Source organism: Ambystoma mexicanum, chromosome 1p, assembly GCF_040938575.1.
Source record: "Ambystoma mexicanum isolate Mex_15411 chromosome 1p, UKY_AmexF1_1, whole genome shotgun sequence".
Lineage (NCBI taxonomy): Eukaryota > Metazoa > Chordata > Amphibia > Caudata > Ambystomatidae > Ambystoma > Ambystoma mexicanum.
In genome coordinates, this window is record NC_090921.1 from 265,586,534 (window position 1) to 265,610,357 (window position 23,824).

General features: G+C 44.5%; 1 protein-coding gene across 2 annotated transcripts in view; it reads right to left on the bottom strand.

The window, feature by feature from the left end:
- Positions 1 to 23,824, bottom strand: part of LOC138568809 (polyunsaturated fatty acid lipoxygenase ALOX12-like) — a 384,658-nt gene that overhangs the window by 87,550 nt on the left and 273,284 nt on the right. For both annotated transcript variants that reach the window (XM_069646583.1, XM_069646581.1), the window contains exons 9-10: positions 16,940 to 17,026; positions 15,621 to 15,790 (exon numbers count right to left, since the gene is read on the bottom strand). In XM_069646583.1, coding sequence (XP_069502684.1) covers positions 15,621 to 15,790; positions 16,940 to 17,026 — 257 coding nt within the window. The remainder of the gene's footprint in view (positions 1 to 15,620; positions 15,791 to 16,939; positions 17,027 to 23,824) is intronic.

A 23,824-nucleotide genomic window follows, 5' to 3' on the forward strand; every position in this document is an offset into this window, starting at 1 on the left:
ACCACAGCACCTTGTTATGGGAAGTGGTGTATGCCGACAGAGCTGCCAGGTGTACCTTCAGTGAGTTAAAAATCAGTCCTGCATCCAGCAGGTGGAGCATGTATGTAACAATAGTGGAAGGAGTGCAATCAACTGGGTTGATTTGTTTATTCTGGCACCAAATAACGAATCTCTTCCATTTGTTAAAGTAGCAGTGCCTTGTGTTTGGCTTCCTAGATTCCTTTAGGATGTCCATACACCTCTGTGGTAAATTGAGATGTCCAAACTCTATGACCTCAGGAGCCATGCTGCCAGGTTCATTGAGTTGGGTTGAGGATGCACTGTTTGACCTTGGTGCTGGGACAGTAGGTTGTACCAGGCCGGAAGTTAGATCGGTTCGCACACCGCTAACCTGCGTAAGTGTGTGAACCACGGTTGTCTCGCCCACATGGGAGCAACCAGGACGAGCGTCATCGACTCTCTGTTCATCTTGTTGACCACCTTCCTGATGAGGGGAGTTGGTGGAAAAGCATACGCAAACATTCCTGACCAGTTCATCCACAGGGCGTTCCACTGGGAGTCTGGTTGGGGGAACCTGGATGCAAATCCCGGGCATTGTCTGTTTTCGCTTGTGGCGAATAGGTCTATGGTGGGGAAACCCCACTGAGAGAAGATATCTTCTACGATTTCTCTGTGTAGACACCATTCGTGTTCTTCTGGGAGGGGGTCTCTGCTTAAAGCATCCGCTAGAGAATTGAGATCCCCTGGAACATGTTGCGATGACAGAAAGATGTTCCGTTTGAGTGCCCATATCCACATTTTCTGGGCAAGCTTGGACAGATTTGGCGAACGAGTCCCTCCTTGCTTGTTCAGGTAAAACATGGCTGTAGTGCTGTCCGTCCAGATTTGCACTGACAGATTTAGCAGGTAGGGCTTGAACGCTTGAAGCACTGTGAATACTGCCAGAAGCTCTAGCAGGTTAATGTGATTCTTGGCCACTGAGTGAGACTAGAGACCCTGAGCTGTGTGGTGGAGATGGTGAGCTGCCCACCCTGTTAGGCATGCATCGGTTGTGACTACCGCCTGTATCTCGGGATCGTAAAAGGGTTTCCCCTTGGACAGATTCTCTCTTGTCCACCAGTTTAGGCTTTGTACAAGTGTTGGCGAAACGACCACTAGATTGTCCCACTGACCACTTGCCTGAGACCACTGTTTCGCCAACCATTCCTGCATGGGACGCATGCGCAGGCGCGCGTGGGGTACCAGGTAAATACATGATGCTATCATGCCCAGCAACCGCATTGCTTTGCTTACCGTTATCTGGCGACCGGACTGATATTGCGGAATTTGCAGCAGTATATTCCGAATTCTTTCCTCGGAAGGAAAGGTCAACCACTCTTGAGTGTCTAGGATAGCTCCTAGGAACTGTGTGGAGGTGCTTGGCACCAGACTTGACTTTTTCTCGTTTATTGAGAAATGCCAATTCGAAGAGGTCGATTGTCCTTTGAATGTTTGTTCTGCAAATTACTGGGGTCTACCCCGTGATGAGCCAGTCGTCCAGGTAAGGGTACACTGGGATTGCCTCCCTGCGTAGGTGTGCTGCCGCCACCGCCAGTACCTTGGTGAATACCCTTGGAGCCGAAGCTGGTAGTGCCGACTGTCCAACTTGAAGCGCAAGTACTTTCTGTGCACTGGGAACATGGAAATATGTAAATAGGCATCTTTCATGTCCAATGTTGCCATGTAATCCCCCTTTTTTAGGAGGGGGATTATCTCTTGGAGAGTAGTCATGCGAAATTTTTGGGGCTTGACATACTTGTTTGCAGGCCGTAATTCCAATACTGGGCGCATTGTCAAATCTTTTTTTGGTACAAGGAAGTAAGTTGAATAAATACCCTTGTTTACCTGGTGTCCCGGGACGAGTTCTATCGCATCCTTTGCTAGCAGATTGACGATCTCCTCGAGGAGGATCTTCTGGTGTTCCAAAGAATGTATACTTTGTCGTGGAGGATGGTTCCAGGGACTCTCTAACAGTTCTATGCAGTACCCTGCGGATACTGTGGACAGCACCCATCTGTCTGATGTGATCCCTTCCCAAACTTGGGTGAAGTTGGAAATGCGTCCCCCTACTGGGGTTGCGTGAGAAGGGACCTGAACGGAGCATCACAGTTTTGGTGGAGGCGTGCCGCCTCCTTTACTGGGACTGCCTCTACCTTTACCACGTCCTCTTTTATTACCACTGCCGTAACCCTAGGTAGACTGTTGGTTATTATTGTTCCACGGTGTACCCTGCCCCTGGGAATAGTTGGATCCTCTCTGGGAATTTTGGCCGCGTGGGCTACGAAAATTGCCATTCCCTCTCTGTTTAGGGGGTTTATTGGTTAGTTGGCCTAGGGATTTGAGTGTCTCATACTCGTCCTTGGCATTTTTGAGCACGTCCTGGACCGCCTTACTAAACAACAGCTCCGGCTCCACCGGTTTATCTAACAATGATGCTTGTGTTTCAGCTTTGAATCCAGACTGCCGTAACCTAGCGTGTCTCTTGATAACAGTTCCTTCTACTATCAATCTGTCGGCGTTAGCCGCGGCATCAAAGGTTGCTTTTAAAATGCAACTGGACACGGCCCTTCCCTCCGCCGAAACTCGTGCCAACTGGCTCTTTAAAGGTTCTGGGGCGGAGTCTATGAGTGCCGCGACCTCTTCCCACTGATGGCAGTTGTAGCTGGCCAACAGGGTGGTGGAGTTGGCAATCCTTGCCTGGTAGGCGGAAGCGGAGGCTACTTTCCTGCCCAAACCATACAGTTTCTTGCTCTCCTTGTCGGGAGGAGCTTCGGATGATGATAAGGGTGTTCCAGCCCTCTTACAGGTGTTTGTAACAACCAGGGAGTCCGGTTTCAGATGCCCCCTTATATACAGTGGGTCTGATTGGGCTGCCCTGAAAAGTTTCTCAATCCTGGGGTTCACCGCCCTGGTGAGGTTAGGATTTAAAAGTGAAGGGTCTATTCTTCTCTGAATAGACTTAAGGATAGGGATGGCCTGAGCAACAGGCCTCCTTTCTCCCACTAACTCTTCGGCGAAGTCCCTCTCCTCTTGAGCACCCTGGGTGTCAATGTGTAAATGTTCTGCCGCTCGCGACAGAACTTCATTCAGGAGAAGGTTGATTGTCGACAGGGGAGTCGGTAATCGGGGGTTCTTTCTCTACCGGGGAATCTACTCTGTAGGTCTCAGGGTCTTCCTCTTCTTGGTCCTCATCATCCCCATAATAGCCCGTACCAGTTTGCTCTTCCAACATGCCCAAATCTGGATCCTCACAAAAGGATGTCTCTCCTTGATATTGTGGGTAGGGCTGTATATAGAAGGGGTCCGAAGACCGTGTTGGGGCTTCAACCCAGGACTTCTTACTTGGAGGTATTAGATCCTTAGAGCCTGAGGGTGCTGACCCGTCGGGAGTATAGGAGAGAAAGTTTTCAGGGTTTTTTGGGTAAAAATCTGCCAATGAAGACATCCTTGACATAACCATGTCTATGTCATCACTAGACCATTCTCTAGAACTGGGAATGATCCTTTCTGGGGCTTTCTCCGCCTTATCCTGACTAGACTTACTGGTTTTAGCAGGGGTCCTTGGGATAACAGAGGACTGAGACTTGTCTGTCTGTTTATGTGGAGTGGGAAGTTTTTGAGGTGTGTGAGGAGGCTGAGACTGCTTCCTCTGGTGTTTTCCCCCCTCCCCATGGGCGGAATAGTGTTTCCCCTGCTTTTTCACCTCTTCGGAGCCTTCCGACGCCTGGCGTCGAGGTTCGGGGGTAATGTCCCTATCTTTAGAACGTGGAGGTAGGGACTCGGGAGCCGCCATTGCGCGGTTTGCGGGCGCCGACTCCTGGAGTGCGGTCTGGGGATGGAAGTCGGCTTTGTCTTCAGGCGATCGAACTTCCGTTACTTTGGGGAGCGAGGCACTCTTGGCAACAGTGGATGATTGCCTGGAGTCATGTGGTGATCTAGATCGAGAACGCCCAGAGGACACCGATTCGGACCGTTCTCTATGTACCTCTTTCCGAGAACTCGACGTGCGCGTTGAGTCTCGGTTGGACTTCATGTGTTTTGTGGAAGTGCTGTGGGTAGCGCTTGTGTCACCGGGGGTCTTCCCCATAGCTGGCTGCCGGACGACCTTCCGAGGTCGGGGACTTGCGCTCGGCTGTCTTTAGATGCCATGTTGCCCTCGCCGTCTGAAAGCACGGCGTCGCTGCCATCGCTGAAGGCGCCCTCTGCTGCCATGGCCTCCTGACGCCTGGCGTGGTGGGCCCAACGCTTGATCGAACGGTCCTTAAGTGTTTTCAGTTTAAACCTACTACACGCTCTGCAGTTCGCCTCGGGGTGGTCCCTCGGCAAGCAGAGATTGCACGTGGCGTGTCTGTCAACCCAAGGGTACTTGCGGTTGCACTTGGGGCAGAATTGGAAAGGGGTACCCTCCATATGCACCTTGTGGCAGCGGGCTGTTAAGTGTAGGAATATATAAGAATGTACCTATATACCAAAAGAGTGTAGAGTATGTCCACCCCCACTCTCCCTACTTGCAGGGCCGAGGCCAGAGGACTTCCGAGGCCCGGGCCGAGGCCAGAGGCCTTCTGAGGCCCAAATCCGTCGTGCAGCTGTCGACGGTAGATTTCTTCTCCGGGCCGGCGTCGAGTGTGAAGTTCGGTGACTCGACGTTGGGGTGGAGAATGGGGAAAATATAACAATCTTTTGCAAAAGTATGGCTATGGCCAGAGAACTCCGCGAAATGTTTCCGACCAGTATGGCGGAAAAAAACAATCTGAGGGTCCTACACGCGTGAGGGATCATGGGTACAGTGGACGTCACACTAGGGATAGTATTACTGGCACGCCCTGTGTCGACGCCCATTTTCGAGTTTCAAAAAACAAACTGAACCTCAGTCGCCGGATTAAGTTTCAAAGTGAATTTTATTGTAATAAAGGCATGTTTAAAAGAAGTATGCTTTGTAAGACACATTTTGGGTTGATCTTCACCTGAACTCAGCTCTGATAAAAAGGGCTCTATTGGAAGAAAATTTGCTTCCTTTTGGTTTCGAGCTTAGTGACTACTCTGACTCCAAAGTGATTCCTGCTGACCAGTAACGCAGAAGGTCAGCAATGAGGGGCTCTGTCTCTAGAAAACATGGCTCTAAACTGATGATGACGAAGGGGAATCTGGCTCCTCAATCTACTGGCGCATGACTATTGCCTTCATTCACCGTCACGATTGATCGAGCATCAGGCAGAATAACTCAAGGACAAACAAGGGTACAGGAGGCAGTGGTCGGAACAGCGCCTTCCAAGGACTGGTCCTGACTGGCTACTGCCTTGGTGGAGCCGCATCAATGCTAGTGCCAGATGTGGGCTAAAGAGGAAGCTCTTATACTTCGATCATAGAACTTGAGAGGCTTTGCAAACCTTTTTTCTAATGGCAACTTGGGCCTGGGTCATTATGACATCATTTGCCTACAGGAAACAAGGCTGAGATTCACACCCATGTGCGATGGCTCCTAGGGAGACCCTACGGAAAATGGACAGCAATCTGAGGGTGAAGAAAGTTATCCAGCCAAATCCTTTTGTTCAAATGTTGCTGTTCGAATGGTCAATTGTTAATAAGGATGATGTGCTGACGATTTTACTTGTTAACATGTATTGGAGTGTGAATATTTGTTATGTGGAGGGGCTTATTGATTGTGTGATGGAGCTGTTAGATGATACTCTCACTGCTATAACTAATCGACACATGTTTGTGTGCAGGGATTTTAATTTACATTACTGGGATACCATCGGAGAGGTATTAACAGACTCATCCCTATCACAGAGAGCCCTTTCCTGGCCCACTGAGTTGAAGGAGCGTGGCTTATCAATGTTAAATGGCCAGATGAAGGGGGATGTCCCAGGAGCATGTATTTAATCTAGGGGGTTCAAACGGCATGTCTGGATTATTGCTTTGTTCCAGAGAATGTGCTAATGGCAATTAGCACATTTGAGGTTGTAGAGATGCCAGTAAGTGGCCATAACCTGCTAGCTATTAGCTGGGAAGTGGCCCACGGTCTATCCAACGAAATATGATCCAACCGTGTGGAGGCATCTTGGGGTGGAAACAGAGTGAAGAAAGTTCAAATCTAGTGAGGTCCAGGTCGCTGCTGGGCGCTTCGCCCAGTTTGTGTTGAATAATTCTAATGAGTGGACTATGAATGGTAGGCTTAACAAAGGCCCGATGGGCGAAGCGTTCTTCAAACCATGACATATAATGGGGAGGTGGCTGAGGCCAAGAAACTGTTGCGAGCTGATATCAGGAAACTGAAGAAGTTAAATGCTGTCTTGGGCGGTCGACTGCAGCATGATGCCGAGCATATGCTCTGGGTTTTATGTAAAAGAAATACACAAAACCTCTGGGAACTAACCAAAGATGCTAATACCTTCCAAACGGTGACTACTATTAACCAAGCCTTGGAATACAGGTGGGTAGAGCATTTCACCAATCTTTTTTATGCGGGGACCAATATGACAGAAGGGGATAGTGCAATTGAAAGGGTCGAGTGGTCCCTGGATTTTGATCTAGAAGTCATCAAAACTATATTGGGGAAGTTAAGCAGCTCTAGGGCAGCAGGGCTCGAATGCCATGATATAAGAAAACATAGATTTCTTGGCAGAATTCACCTTTAAGCTTTTTACTCAAATAGTGGCAACTAAGCAGATTCCGGCATCATGCAAAGAGGCAGTGATAATTCCGATTTTTAAAAAGGGTGACCGGCGTAGTCCAAAAAGCTATCACCCTGTAGCTTTACTGGACCCTCTGGGTAAGGATTTTTGCATCTGTCCTACTGCAAGAGCTAAGCGAATGGACAGTTAGATTAGGGTGCTCTGACACTTGCGAGACTGGGTTTGTAAAGGGAGTGTGTACCTCATTATATTTGCTCCTGCTGAATCTGTTGAAGCATCGAGCTATTGGGTCCAAGTCTATTGGCATTTATGGACTTAGAACAAGCCTTTGATGGGGTATGTTGGGAGAGGCTATGGGTGAAACATTTGAATTGGGGATGTCCTCCAGGACTGGTTGATGCAATTAAAGCACTCTATTCTAACACTTCGATCCAGGTTAGATTATCAGATAAGGGTATTCTCTCTAGGAGAATATTTACATACCGTGGGTTAAAGCAAGGGTGCTCATTGGTCCCTTTTCTGTTCAATCTGTATATATCGAACTTGTAGGAATCTCAACAAACAGTTTGGGTGTTCCCACCAAGAATCAATGGAATAAGCCTCCCATGGAACCTTTATGGCGATGATTTGGTGTTCACCGACCAAACCCTGATCGCACTTCAACGTTGGGTAGACTCCTTTGTGGGTTTCCTTCTATTAAACAATTTAAGATTGAATGTAAAAAAGTTCTTAAGGTACTTGTCTTGTCATCTGCTCATAGGAAACCTAAGGGAGCTTTCTCATGGAGGATCGCGGAGGAAAAACTAGAAGTGGTTGAATCCATTATATATTTGGGTACAGTGGTGAATGAAAACATCAATGAGCAAGCTATACCATAAGATGCTGCGATTATAAGTTAAGAGGTTAGCAGCTCAGGGAGTAGCTCTAAATAGGAGATACAGATCCTTCTCTTTACTCCTGGTTATAATCTTCTATGAACAAAAAGTAGTCCAAATCCTCTCCTGAAGCACTTTTGAGCCTAACCTGGAAAGTATGGGGGATTTTTGAGGGCTACCTTTGGAGGAAGGTATGATATGATATGGCATTTATAAGGCGCCCATAGACAAGTGTTTCAAGACGCGACAACCTGATTTATTCTCAGTGGTTTGTATCCCTATGGAACTAGGACTCCAATCAATGGAGTCAATAGTAGCCTGGAAAATACACTCCCTTTTGACATCTTGAGAAACAAGGACCGTTCACCATGGGATGGGAAGTGTGCGATCTGGAAGGCCCGCTGTATGACACACGCTGTATGGCCCGCTGCTCCAACAGTGTGATATACCTCTAGACATGATCATTGCAAATCTACTAAAAGACTGCAAGAGAGGGATTGGATAACAACACAAGATTCCTAGGCCAAAAATAAATTAGTGTTAAAATCAATCCAGGTAGGAAGAGGTTTAAATTTATCCCCGCCTACCTCCAAAAATTCCCCTCAGCCCACTATCGAGAAATATTCAGGAGAGGTTGCTTTAACATCCTTCCCACTAGAGAAATTCAATTAGCGCAGGGGATTTTATTAGACAGTAACACATTTTGCAGGTTCTGTGGGGAAAGTGGGGGCCCAGAAACATTATTTCACTTAGTGAATCTTTGTAGTGCTTTAAGAGATGTTCGCACATGCATTCTGGAAACATGATTGCAGTGATAAAATCCCTATCGGCCATTGAATGGTGGGAGTTGTTTTTAATTGGTGAAATATTAAGAATGGCATTATCTACACTGCAATTCATTTTATGTATTTTTAAGGAATGATTGGAGAATTGTTACTCATACATGCCCCCTTTCTATTAAGCTTATTTGAGGAAGGTTTGGCTTTTACTGGGTATTTATGAAATTGATGTTTGATTTATGAGCATGCTCATAACATTTATTAGGTTCGGCATATTTTTTTGGGAGGATTTTATATGGTTCTAGAAATTAAGTGAAAATTGTAAAAGGTCTTTTTTTTGTTTGTTCAGAATTTCTGACCGTGCCTACTCGCAGTGTAAGAAATTCTAGCACAGTGCTGATTACAATGTAGGTCTCTCTGCAAGTGCTTGCTTAGTGCTAATAGCTTATGGAAAGCCTAAACATTGTCATTTAAGGTAGTTGAAACACAGTAGAAAAAACGTTAAAACTTTCAAAATGCTAAAATTACATCTGTAGGGACAATTCTGAATTTTCAAAACTTTGAATAAAGTCCTTGTGCAGTGCAGAACCTCATATGGGTTGGCTTAGTCCCTGTGATAAGAATATTTATGTCTTATTTCTTTTATTTCTTTTGGTCCACTAGAAACCTTTACAAAATATACAGTGAAATTAAATTACAAACTAAAACACTTTTAGTTTTATTTTGAAGTACAAAACAATTAAATCTAAAACAAATTAATCAGTTACTTTCTCAATTCGAGCGTTATTACAGATATTACAAACATTTTTTAAAAACATTATCAGTGACAAATGTAGACTAACTGATGTTCCATGTATCATGTTTAACCATAGTACATCCTGGAAAACATATTCTTTATTTGGCACAAACTTACTCAAATATTTGATTCTAGATGGAAGTAATGCCCGGAAGCATAACAGTATATCGTACAATGTTTGTTTCGTGTGTCTCTTTCATTCTACAGTATATACAGCTTGAATCATCCTCAATGCCTCTAATCTTCAACATTTCTCTAGCTGGGAAAACATTAATTCTTATTCTCATAAAATCGTTTCTCATTTTTTTGTTGGGAAAACGTATCAAATATGGTTCCATAATCCCCGGGGCCTTAATTTGCGATAACAATATAAGGTGGTGTGAAACTGACAAATTAATTATGGGCACAGATCTATTTTTGAAAGGAGTATCAATCAATTTTCTGACATATTGCACATGAACCATTAACTGATAGGATGTTAAGGATGTTATAAGCCTTGTAACTGCTTGTAGTAGGATATATATATGACATCATGGTGTTTGTAAGGACACGATTCTGTTTAGAATCCCTACCGCGAGTCTTGGTGGCCTCCACAAGCATTTCCACATGATGCCATCCCTGTTAGTGGACCATATTGGCAACATTTATTGATGAGCCATTGCCCATGGAGCCCATGTAGTGGTCTATAACTAAGCATAAAGCACATAACTAAACGGCATAGCATACGTTGTTGCACAAGGACCTGTCCAATCATATCACGCCAAATAGCATTCACCAAAAGGGTATGTTTGGAGTTTTGTGGCTTTGCAGTGAGGCCAGGGCAGCGACATGTCCTTATATAGGTGTTAAGGCACTGCTATGTGTTTATTGCCAGAAAAACAACATCTTTAAAGTGCTGGTTTTTTTAGGGGGTTGGGAGGTAACAATTTAATTTAAGGGCAATGCACAATAAATAAAGAGGGATCCCCAGGGGAGAGGGTAATTTCAAGGACTGGTCCTGACTGGCTACTGCCTTGGTGGAGCCGCATCAATGCTAGTGCCAGATGTGGGCTAAAGAGGAAGCTCTTATACTTCGATCATAGAACTTGAGAGGCTTTGCAAACCTTTTTTCTAATGGCAACTTGGGCCTGGGTCATTATGACATCATTTGCCTACAGGAAACAAGGCTGAGATTCACACCCATGTGCGATGGCTCCTAGGGAGACCCTACGGAAAATGGACAGCAATCTGAGGGTGAAGAAAGTTATCCAGCCAAATCCTTTTGTTCAAATGTTGCTGTTCGAATGGTCAATTGTTAATAAGGATGATGTGCTGACGATTTTACTTGTTAACATGTATTGGAGTGTGAATATTTGTTATGTGGAGGGGCTTATTGATTGTGTGATGGAGCTGTTAGATGATACTCTCACTGCTATAACTAATCGACACATGTTTGTGTGCAGGGATTTTAATTTACATTACTGGGATACCATCGGAGAGGTATTAACAGACTCATCCCTATCACAGAGAGCCCTTTCCTGGCCCACTGAGTTGAAGGAGCGTGGCTTATCAATGTTAAATGGCCAGATGAAGGGGGATGTCCCAGGAGCATGTATTTAATCTAGGGGGTTCAAACGGCATGTCTGGATTATTGCTTTGTTCCAGAGAATGTGCTAATGGCAATTAGCACATTTGAGGTTGTAGAGATGCCAGTAAGTGGCCATAACCTGCTAGCTATTAGCTGGGAAGTGGCCCACGGTCTATCCAACGAAATATGATCCAACCGTGTGGAGGCATCTTGGGGTGGAAACAGAGTGAAGAAAGTTCAAATCTAGTGAGGTCCAGGTCGCTGCTGGGCGCTTCGCCCAGTTTGTGTTGAATAATTCTAATGAGTGGACTATGAATGGTAGGCTTAACAAAGGCCCGATGGGCGAAGCGTTCTTCAAACCATGACATATAATGGGGAGGTGGCTGAGGCCAAGAAACTGTTGCGAGCTGATATCAGGAAACTGAAGAAGTTAAATGCTGTCTTGGGCGGTCGACTGCAGCATGATGCCGAGCATATGCTCTGGGTTTTATGTAAAAGAAATACACAAAACCTCTGGGAACTAACCAAAGATGCTAATACCTTCCAAACGGTGACTACTATTAACCAAGCCTTGGAATACAGGTGGGTAGAGCATTTCACCAATCTTTTTTATGCGGGGACCAATATGACAGAAGGGGATAGTGCAATTGAAAGGGTCGAGTGGTCCCTGGATTTTGATCTAGAAGTCATCAAAACTATATTGGGGAAGTTAAGCAGCTCTAGGGCAGCAGGGCTCGAATGCCATGATATAAGAAAACATAGATTTCTTGGCAGAATTCACCTTTAAGCTTTTTACTCAAATAGTGGCAACTAAGCAGATTCCGGCATCATGCAAAGAGGCAGTGATAATTCCGATTTTTAAAAAGGGTGACCGGCGTAGTCCAAAAAGCTATCACCCTGTAGCTTTACTGGACCCTCTGGGTAAGGATTTTTGCATCTGTCCTACTGCAAGAGCTAAGCGAATGGACAGTTAGATTAGGGTGCTCTGACACTTGCGAGACTGGGTTTGTAAAGGGAGTGTGTACCTCATTATATTTGCTCCTGCTGAATCTGTTGAAGCATCGAGCTATTGGGTCCAAGTCTATTGGCATTTATGGACTTAGAACAAGCCTTTGATGGGGTATGTTGGGAGAGGCTATGGGTGAAACATTTGAATTGGGGATGTCCTCCAGGACTGGTTGATGCAATTAAAGCACTCTATTCTAACACTTCGATCCAGGTTAGATTATCAGATAAGGGTATTCTCTCTAGGAGAATATTTACATACCGTGGGTTAAAGCAAGGGTGCTCATTGGTCCCTTTTCTGTTCAATCTGTATATATCGAACTTGTAGGAATCTCAACAAACAGTTTGGGTGTTCCCACCAAGAATCAATGGAATAAGCCTCCCATGGAACCTTTATGCCGATGATTTGGTGTTCACCGACCAAACCCTGATCGCACTTCAACGTTGGCTAGACTCCTTTGTGGGTTTCCTTCTATTAAACAATTTAAGATTGAATGTAAAAAAGTTCTTAAGGTACTTGTCTTGTCATCTGCTCATAGGAAACCTAAGGGAGCTTTCTCATGGAGGATCGCGGAGGAAAAACTAGAAGTGGTTGAATCCATTATATATTTGGGTACAGTGGTGAATGAAAACATCAATGAGCAAGCTATACCATAAGATGCTGCGATTATAAGTTAAGAGGTTAGCAGCTCAGGGAGTAGCTCTAAATAGGAGATACAGATCCTTCTCTTTACTCCTGGTTATAATCTTCTATGAACAAAAAGTAGTCCAAATCCTCTCCTGAAGCACTTTTGAGCCTAACCTGGAAAGTATGGGGGATTTTTGAGGGCTACCTTTGGAGGAAGGTATGATATGATATGGCATTTATAAGGCGCCCATAGACAAGTGTTTCAAGACGCGACAACCTGATTTATTCTCAGTGGTTTGTATCCCTATGGAACTAGGACTCCAATCAATGGAGTCAATAGTAGCCTGGAAAATACACTCCCTTTTGACATCTTGAGAAACAAGGACCGTTCACCATGGGATGGGAAGTGTGCGATCTGGAAGGCCCGCTGTATGACACACGCTGTATGGCCCGCTGCTCCAACAGTGTGATATACCTCTAGACATGATCATTGCAAATCTACTAAAAGACTGCAAGAGAGGGATTGGATAACAACACAAGATTCCTAGGCCAAAAATAAATTAGTGTTAAAATCAATCCAGGTAGGAAGAGGTTTAAATTTATCCCCGCCTACCTCCAAAAATTCCCCTCAGCCCACTATCGAGAAATATTCAGGAGAGGTTGCTTTAACATCCTTCCCACTAGAGAAATTCAATTAGCGCAGGGGATTTTATTAGACAGTAACACATTTTGCAGGTTCTGTGGGGAAAGTGGGGGCCCAGAAACATTATTTCACTTAGTGAATCTTTGTAGTGCTTTAAGAGATGTTCGCACATGCATTCTGGAAACATGATTGCAGTGATAAAATCCCTATCGGCCATTGAATGGTGGGAGTTGTTTTTAATTGGTGAAATATTAAGAATGGCATTATCTACACTGCAATTCATTTTATGTATTTTTAAGGAATGATTGGAGAATTGTTACTCATACATGCCCCCTTTCTATTAAGCTTATTTGAGGAAGGTTTGGCTTTTACTGGGTATTTATGAAATTGATGTTTGATTTATGAGCATGCTCATAACATTTATTAGGTTCGGCATATTTTTTTGGGAGGATTTTATATGGTTCTAGAAATTAAGTGAAAATTGTAAAAGGTCTTTTTTTTGTTTGTTCAGAATTTCTGACCGTGCCTACTCGCAGTGTAAGAAATTCTAGCACAGTGCTGATTACAATGTAGGTCTCTCTGCAAGTGCTTGCTTAGTGCTAATAGCTTATGGAAAGCCTAAACATTGTCATTTAAGGTAGTTGAAACACAGTAGAAAAAACGTTAAAACTTTCAAAATGCTAAAATTACATCTGTAGGGACAATTCTGAATTTTCAAAACTTTGAATAAAGTCCTTGTGCAGTGCAGAACCTCATATGGGTTGGCTTAGTCCCTGTGATAAGAATATTTATGTCTTATTTCTTTTATTTCTTTTGGTCCACTAGAAACCTTTACAAAATATACAGAGAAATTAAATTACAAACTAAAACACTTTTAGTTTTATTTTGAAGTACAAAACAATTAAATCTAAAACAAATTAATCAGTTACTTTCTCAATTCGAGCGTTATTACAGATATTACAAACATTTTTTAAAAACATTATCAGTGACAAATGTAGACTAACTGATGTTCCATGTATCATGTTTAACCATAGTACATCCTGGAAAACATATTCTTTATTTGGCACAAACTTACTCAAATATTTGATTCTAGATGGAAGTAATGCCCGGAAGCATAACAGTATATCGTACAATGTTTGTTTCGTGTGTCTCTTTCATTCTACAGTATATACAGCTTGAATCATCCTCAATGCCTCTAATCTTCAACATTTCTCTAGCTGGGAAAACATTAATTCTTATTCTCATAAAATCGTTTCTCATTTTTTTGTTGGGAAAACGTATCAAATATGGTTCCATAATCCCCGGGGCCTTAATTTGCGATAACAATATAAGGTGGTGTGAAACTGACAAATTAATTATGGGCACAGATCTATTTTTGAAAGGAGTATCAATCAATTTTCTGACATATTGCACATGAACCATTAACTGATAGGATGTTAAGGATGTTATAAGCCTTGTAACTGCTTGTAGTAGGATATATATATGACATCATGGTGTTTGTAAGGACACGATTCTGTTTAGAATCCCTACCGCGAGTCTTGGTGGCCTCCACAAGCATTTCCACATGATGCCATCCCTGTTAGTGGACCATATTGGCAACATTTATTGATGAGCCATTGCCCATGGAGCCCATGTAGTGGTCTATAACTAAGCATAAAGCACATAACTAAACGGCATAGCATACGTTGTTGCACAAGGACCTGTCCAATCATATCACGCCAAATAGCATTCACCAAAAGGGTATGTTTGGAGTTTTGTGGCTTTGCAGTGAGGCCAGGGCAGCGACATGTCCTTATATAGGTGTTAAGGCACTGCTATGTGTTTATTGCCAGAAAAACAACATCTTTAAAGTGCTGGTTTTTTTAGGGGGTTGGGAGGTAACAATTTAATTTAAGGGCAATGCACAATAAATAAAGAGGGATCCCCAGGGGAGAGGGTAATTTCCCCTATAAAGGATAAAAAATGTTTATAAAACAGCACTCAAACCTTACTTTTGTGTCGATAACTCTCCCGACAGCACATTCACAGCCAAAATAATGGCATGGAACCACCAGTTGTGGAAGCCTGAGGAAGTATTGAATAACAAGCCGAGGGTAAGCACATGCCAGCAGCTGTGCCAGTCACACTTGAGCAGTCCAGATGAAAAAATAGCTGCTGCACCCGCCAGTGTGGTCAACCATGAGTGGTGCTGTTCGGCAATGCTGGATCAAGCATCTGTTAGTGGTTGCTGTTGTTAGTCCCCAACATCCTCAGTGAATAGGGTGGGGTGTCTTCAGAGGTCGATTGGTTGTTCAGTTTGTCTATCAAGATGGTCGCGTGATCGATCAACCGTTTAAGAAAATATTGCACATAGTATGGGTCATTTTTTCACTCATATATGGGGCCAGCCACAAGCTTTTAAACCAATGTGTGCCAGCATTGCTTCAAGAGGATCATTGAGACCTAAGGAAGTGAACAGCCCGTAAGAATGGGAAGGGGAAAGAGTAACCAGAAAGGCACACTGCAAGGTTGGCAACAGTTCAGTTATAAAAGGCCTGGTTAGGTACTTAAGGGTTTCACTATTCAAAGGGGGTAGTCATAAGACCTTCATGCCACAGTTTAAAGCATTACAATAGTCATGAAATAATACAGGAAAAAGACAAAATTAGATTACCTCTGTATTACGCCCCACAGTCTGAGTCCATCCTGCATGTAGAAGTAACCTTTAACTCCCTCCATGCCACGATTGCGAATGTCTTCTGGCAAACAGAGTGATTCGTAGGTGATTTGGGCATATTCCCTTTGTGCCAACTGCAGGCTGCCCACACCTCCAGTAGAGACCACCTGTGATACAAATATGTGAGCATTCAGCGTGTTGCTAAAGATTTAGTAACAGCTATGTGTCAGACACTAGATCGTCTTCTTCAATAAAATACTGCCCTGTTCTCCTCTTCCACTTTGCTGAGCCATGTCTGTTCCCGTCTAAAACGGGGCACCCAGTGTTTTATACAGCCTGCGCTAGCAATAGATACATCAAGTCCCACCAATTTACTTGAAAGTTTAACACTTTAGAAGACAGATTAATTCTGGGCAAATTCAAAAGAGTAAACACATTAATAGAACTCATCTCTTTGGAATTATAATGCTTGAGTTAAATATCATATGGTGAGCCAAATTCCTCCATATTCCACATATGTGCCCCTTATCCTTAAGATCTCTAGACTGAGATTCTTGTAATTGCAAATCCTGTTTGTTCCTGATTCAGCTCAAACAGACTCAAGGGAGTCGAGACAAATCCTGATGAAGCACATTACTAGCAAAATATAACCACATCCACTGGAGATAATGCAATCAGCGCCAACCCTACAACCGCTCACCATCAATGATTAGATTATTTCTGACCCTGGCATGATAACATTTGGTCTAGGAGTAGTTGATAAGGTGACCTGTCATTTGACTGCAACACCAGGACATTATAAGCTATTATTATAAAGAAAATAGCACTCTAGCACCCTACTCCATATTATCTTAGGACCCAGAAAAGGCCTGTACATTGTAACGCCAGCAGCAAACAAGTCCTCTATTTCAATCAACCACCCCAACTTTTCTCCATCAGTTATAGGCTGGTCGCAAGACTCCTAATACAGGGTGCCCAGGTTACATATCATTGCTTGATAACTTTCTCTGCCCTGCTTGCTTCCAATAATTGACTGTGGTCTGTTGGCTACTCCCTTATCCGAGAATGCCAGGGAAGATTCAAACAGTATTAAGTATTTGACTCAGTTCTCTCTAAGCTTCTTGATGGGCCTGAATTGAAGATATGGTCAGAAGCCTTGAGACACTCTGCCTTTACTCTGATGGTCTGGAATTTGGTTCACTAGGAGTAGGGCATCCCAGACAACAAGGTTTACGTGAAGCCGAAGGGTAATCCCTCAAAGTCCATGCAAACATATTTTCTGAACAGTAAGAGCTTGGGGTGATCGAAGATCTCACCTGATCGAAGATGCCATTCTTGGAGACGAGTTGTCCGCGAGCCCGGGTGTTGATCTCCAAGGTGTATTTCATGTGAGGCATCAAGAGCTAGCAAGATAACAAGATACGCTGGTAAGATAGCATGAAAGAAAAGGATGGGTGTCACTGTCAGACCACGACTCTGTGCCCTGCTTGTGAGTGTGTCATATTGCCAGGATCATGGCTTCTCTCTCCTGGATAATGTGCCACAGTGCCTGGATCATGGATTCTGTCCCTGATGGTGAGTGGGTCATGATTTCTGTAGTATGGGTTCTGCTTGTGCGTCACAACATCAGCAACACAGCTCATCTCTATCTGAGTGTCAATATTAGTAACAGAGCTCCTTTTCTTGCCTTTCAGTGTGTCAGGATGATTACTTCCTATCACGCTCGTGAGTGTTTTGTACTGTCATGACGATGTCTTTTTGCTTGTGTGTCATGCTGAAAGGAGGATTTCCTTCCTTAGGTGTGAGTCACTATCACTACCAATCTTCTATGTCGGTGCCACAACTCCTTTCCTTATATGTGAGTCACTGTTAGTAAAAGAGTTATTTTCCTTATTAAGTGTTATGCTATCTGGGTGCTGATTTGTTGCCTTTTATTCGTTGTCTTATTATTATTATTATTAGGGTATTTATTGATGCTGACATCACTTCGTGGAGCAATGGAGTGCTTTACAATCATCATGGGGGAAGGACACAGTGAGGGAAGCAGATATTCAAGGATTCAGGGACCTACTAATGAGGGAGCGGGGGTTGGGCATTTTGGCAGTAGGGTCCCTACAAGTAACCAGGGGGGAGTAAGTGGGGAGCAGATCACCCAGTCTCAGGTAGGGTGGGGAGCAGAGGGTGGAGCAGAGGGTGGGTGGATCTAGGCTTCCTTGCTTTTGATGCCACCCTATTAAGGCCACATTTCCTTTTATTGCATATGATTGTTTCATGCTGTCAGGATGATAATCAGATTTTGTAATGTAATGTAAAGTGGTCTTATAAAGCGGCCTTCTACAAATAATGTTGGCCTCGCTGCGGGGCGTGGCCAGCAGCCATGTAAGGTGGATGTGTTATCTAGAAGCTCCTTCAGATCCAGCAGAAGATCCGACAAAACAGCACAAATTGGACTAAAACCTGAAGATTGCCCGTGATAAGAACGTTGGCGGGGGCTATGTGAAACCTGAGAGCCCCAGGGGATATAAAAGACAAGATACTCTGAGAATATACCCCACAGAAAGAGACATGCCGAAAATGGCGGTGAGAGGGGAGCTGGTTGGCTGGCACTGAAACGCTGCCAAAAGGGAACTGCGAATAAGACGGAGCACAGTCGCTGAACAACACTGCAGTGACATAGAGTACAAAAGCTAGACCCCCAGAGTTGCTGCTGGAACGTAGTGGTTACATTCTGGAGGTCCCGGAGCCTACAAGGAGAAGTGATACAGAAGCAAACTCCAGAGCGGTGAGGAGCGGAGTTGGCAAATATCGCTGGGAGAACAGCAGCAGATAGAAGTAGAATACTGGCCGAGGGATCCAACACATTTGATCCGGAATATTGAAGTAGCCAATACAATCATGGATGCTGCAGCAATAAAGACCCCCGAAGTCCTTTCAATAATGAATGCCTACGGCTGCATACATCCGCCGGGGACGGAGAGCAACACTCCAAGCTACTGGCAGCAGAGGAGCAGCTGAGCCTGCAATGAAGCAGTGGTGAAGGGGTGGTGGGGAGGACCTCTGCACTCTGCACAGCGTGTAGATGCTAACCACACCATGCAACTCCTTTGACACACACACAGGGTGACGGAGGCAGCATGGGAGTTGCGCAGAGCCTACCAGCCCCATCCAACGAACTCTGAGGGAAAGCGCAGGACAATGATTGAGCCTTTGAGCCCTGCATATACACAGTAGGAGCAACATGGAGGATAGCCGCTCCACATCTGGCGCCCCTATAGCAGTGGGGGCACTGGATGCAGTGCAGCTTTCCTGGGCGGGGAAGACCTGACTGTGGAACAAGCAAGAAACACACCCAAGTGCAAGGGAGCAATTTTAATGTTGGACTAGTAGGGCATTGCTGCTACCGTGCAAGCCTGTTGGTCAAAGAAGAAGTTCACCACGCGCTACAGAGCACGCTATGCACCTGGGGCCGCTGCAATAAGTACTCAAGATTGCTATAGGGGAAGACGCCCACACCTGGAGCAGAACAGCATTCTCAAGTAGAGCCAAGCATACGACTAAAGAGAAGGAAGTCAAGGGACATTGGTGGGAACAAGTGAACCACACAATTAATGTGACACCAGTAGTAAGATAAAGAGCAGAGAGCAGCAGGCCATAAACCTGGGCCGTAGCAAAGTTGGCTAACTTAGAAGTGGGAAAGTATTCTGGATCACAGCGCATAGAAATACAAGAAGACAAAACGAAGTCAAGGCCTGCACCAAAGGAGGTCCTCAGCAAAGCAAAGGCGAGAGAGTACATACCCGTGAGTAGGACAAGGAGCCCAGGCTAGGAGACCACAAAGGAGGTAAAGTCCCTGCTGGAGAAACGACATGAGAGGCCTGGATACCGTGGTCGGCAAAAAGATGGTAACCAAAGGAAATAAATCACGGTACAAATAGACCACCCAGTAAACAATTATAAAAGGGCAGGCACACCAACACAATGCGGACAGTGGAGATAAGGAGGAGGAACCAGCGTTGCCCCCTTGGGATACAACAGATGCAGGGAATTAACAGATCATGAAAGCAATTGCAGCACAACAAGCAACTCTAGAAGGTAAAATAGATGCAGTGGGCATTGACGTTGGACTACTGCGACAAGATGTGAGAGCCATAGCGGAATACACAGGCAAATTGGAAGAACAAGTTAAAGACAACACTGTGGTTAGAGTGCAAACAACAAGAGATGTTGATATCCTGCTACAGAAGGTCAAACTGCTGAAAGACAGAGCTGAGGACGCAGAGGGATGTGCACGTCGGAATAATATCAGGATAGTTGGTCTATCGGAAGGAACAGAGGGATCAGCCCCACCACATATGTGGAAAACTTGCTACTGCAGGAAATAGGAGCAGGAGAACTGACACATGGGTTTACGATCGCGCAGGCGCTCTGTTCCCTTACCAGGAGAGCACCACCAGGTGCCCCCTCAGACCCATAATTGCAAAAGTCCTAAATTACAAGGATAGGGAAAATATTCTCACCTTTTCCTGGACTGGGGGATAACAAAAAGAGCCTCGGCGAAGATGTCAGTGTTCAGATTACACCTTCCAGGTGCAAAAAAGTACGGCTCAATGCATTACAACAAAGGCCAGACTCAGGAAGGCAGGTCTGAAGTATAAGTTGATATACCCGGTGAAATTAAAGGTAATACACAATGGCATAGTACTCTTCAAGAAACCATCAGAGGTGCAAGACTAGATGGGTAGCGTGCAGATCCAAGAGATGGCAGAGCAAGACCAAAGAACTTCGACATAAGCTGGATAACCCCAAGAAGACAGGCATAGTGAAACTAATTATGTAAAGGACATAGCACACAAGATCAGCGACTAGATGGAAACTGGGACCAGGATGGTCGCAACTAAGGCAAACAGAAGCTGCTGTGTTGATTAAAGACATAGCAGGAGCATAACAGGGCAGCCACAGAGGGGAGGAACGCAACGCGCAGACCCACTACTCTCACAATAGTTACGTTTTAGGGTACTGAATAGTGCCCGCCCGTTGGGCACCAGGAGATTAGTCTACCAATTAGGTAGAATGGAGCAGAAGCGGGGAAGTCTTAACATGCGTGTTTAACATGTCTGGACAGTTTAAGTTAAAGTATGTTTTAGATAATGGAGGGAAGCCTGGCATAGTTGAAACACAGCGCACATGATCACAGCTAAAGCTCGTAGCAGACTTGAGGCCCTATCAATACCCTCGGAATGGAGTTGCGATGGCTGAAACAATAAAAACTATGACATGGAATATCCGGGGGCTAAATAACTATGTCAAACATCAAAGTGTGATAAGGTACACAAGGAGGAACAAGGTGGGGATTGCGTTATTGCAGGAAACGTACTTGGATACACAGAAGCAAAACAAGCTGGCTAGTGCATGGGGAGGAGCGCTAGTGGGTTCCACATATTCAACATATGCAAGGGGGGGTCCTTATTTGGGTTGACCCAACAATACCACTTAAGATACTAACTACTAGGACAGATGACTAGGGCAGAATGGCTATGATACATGGAATGCTAGAGAATCGGGAAATATGTATTGTGAACATCTACGTGACCAACCACAATGTCACTGTCTTCTTCAGGTTGCTGTATTCAAGGCTAGGTCCCTACAGAGATGGGGTAGTGATATGGGGCAGAGATTTTAATTGTACCCTAAATTCCACAATAGAAAGGTCTGACTTGAAATACAAAAGTCCCCCCCACCGCTAAAGTCCTAAGTATGCTCCTGAAGCATTTCCAGTTGAAAGACTTATGGAGGACACAGCATGGGGACAGTAGAGAATATTCACATTATTCAGCCCTGCATAAAGTTTACACAAGACTCAATTATCTGTTCAAAAGGGAAGATCATGTAGTGTAATTTACTGAGGTGGGTTACCGAGCTAGGGTCCTATCGGACCGCTCCCCCCTCTTAACAAAATGGAAGATATTTGCCCCAAGGCCACCCATACCTACCTGGAAGGCATTCAACGAGCATATTACAAAAAGCACTTTTGATTTCAAAGAAGTAAACGAGGGAAGTGTACAACTGGTGGGCACGGTTTGGGAAACATATAAGATAGTCAACTGGGAGAGATGATAGCGGCGTCAGGGAGAGTGCAGAAAACTATCACAAATGACCTCCAAAAAGATAGAAAGGGAATTATTGGGACTGGAGAAAAGGGTAGAGGTGGAAGAGGAGCATGTGAAGGAAGTGATCACACTGAGGCAGGCATGTCCAACACAATCGGACAGGCTGGGAAAATTCAACCATGCAAAATATCTGGAGAGAAGCCATGCACAAGGGGATAAACCGGGTAGAATGCTAGCCCGTTTGTATAAAAGCGGGGACAAAAGATCCCCAATATGCTCCATTCGGAACACAGAACAAGTAGAGGTAAACATTCAAGCAGGCACTAACAAAGTCTATTCAGAGTATTAGAAAAAACTGTACATTGACCCCCCAGGCAGAGAGAGAGAGTGAGTTAGTAGATGATCTGGACCTCATTACCCTTCCACAGCTAGATGAGCGACAATCAAATACATTAGATGAGCCCTTAACCCAGATGAAGCTTTGGCCATGGTAAGAACTTTGCCCTCGGAGAAGGCCCCAGGCACAGACGGGTTGACGGGAGGCTTTTATAAGGCTTATGCAGACACTTTTAGAGGGGTTATCTCTCACACAAACACTGCGCCACCAATTTGATCTAGTATTAGATTAAGAATTTTTAATCGTATATCTCAACTCCCATAGGAGAGCCCATGTGATGACACATGTTTCACCACGTCACATTCCTTTTTCAAATGTGGGCATATATTTTTTCAAAAATATGCATTGCTTCATTACAAAATAATTTCAACATATTCATGCACATTTTAGTCATGACAGAGATGAGGGCGTGGTAAAGGGGAGAAATATTAAGTTCAAATAATATGTACTGACAAACAACAGAAAAACAAGGAGAGAAAACAAAGAAAAATAAATAAGCCTCCTGATTTTTCATTCTCAAATACATACTGCATCATATGTCTTTTGAAGCATACTACCCCTCATTCCAAAGCAAATTCTTTACTTATATTAATACTCAATTTTTCCCTCCTTTGTAATCATTTCACGCTGTATTCAAAAACTATCTTCTATCTAATCCCATTGTTTAAATTGTATGTCAAGACAGGAAGCAAGAATTATGCTTCACTTTCTTTATTGCTGCCACATCAGCACTTTAAAACATTGAACATTTAAACTGGGCACTATGGTTTTATTCCAGCACTCTGAGGGCAAAAATAAAATCAAAGTTTAAAGTTCAAGGAATGTTCAGGCAATTTTTCAATAGGCACTACGAGCCCCATTACCCCCTGGGCTCTAGTGGTCCTGGGCTCTTCCTTTGCACCTATCAGGCTCCTGTGTGAGATATAAGAGCCCTTAGCCCCAGGTCCCTTGCTCTTTCTTTTTGATGCCTACAGATAAGTGACTTCTGATTTTCTTGCCTTAATATACTAAAGAGATGTTCTCATAAATGATCACTAGTTTATTTGATACACGTGTTCAAATGATGTCAGTGCAGCATACCGCTAACATGTTGTCTTAAACGGATAAAGATTCCCCCAAAAAATGTACTCTGTGTTGGAATTAAATTTGCGTAATTCGTTTCACGTTAGTACGCAGGTGTTTTAGTAATAAGCTTCACATAGCTTGGCGAGCGTGCGCAAGTTAATGCTTTCTGTTCTTGTGGAGTGATTAAGAGGAGCCTGGGCCGGAGCCGCGAGCGAACGAGCTGGCCTCAGGCACCCAGCTCGCTCCTCAGAGTAACTCGTAGGACCCAGGGGATCGGAAAGGCTTCTACCGCAGACCTCTCCTAACGCTCCCGCATTTCTTATACACAGCGCACTAGCGCCAGGCTCAGAGATGAGGCCTCATCAGAATTCTAAATGAAAAAAAAAAAGACACGCTCATTTACCGATTGAGCAGCACGGAAGGCGCAGAGTGTGACAAACAGCATTAACTCTTCTTAAGAGCCAGACATTATTAGTTGACAGCCCGGAAGTTGGCCCTGCCAACACAAGGAGTATGGCTCACTATTAAAGCCCCAGAGGGGCTCAGTCCGCCACCCCAGAGTGGAGTGAGGAGGAATGGGAGGAAGAGCCCTTGCAGCAAGACACTGAGTTATCCCTCAGTTTTTAAAAGGT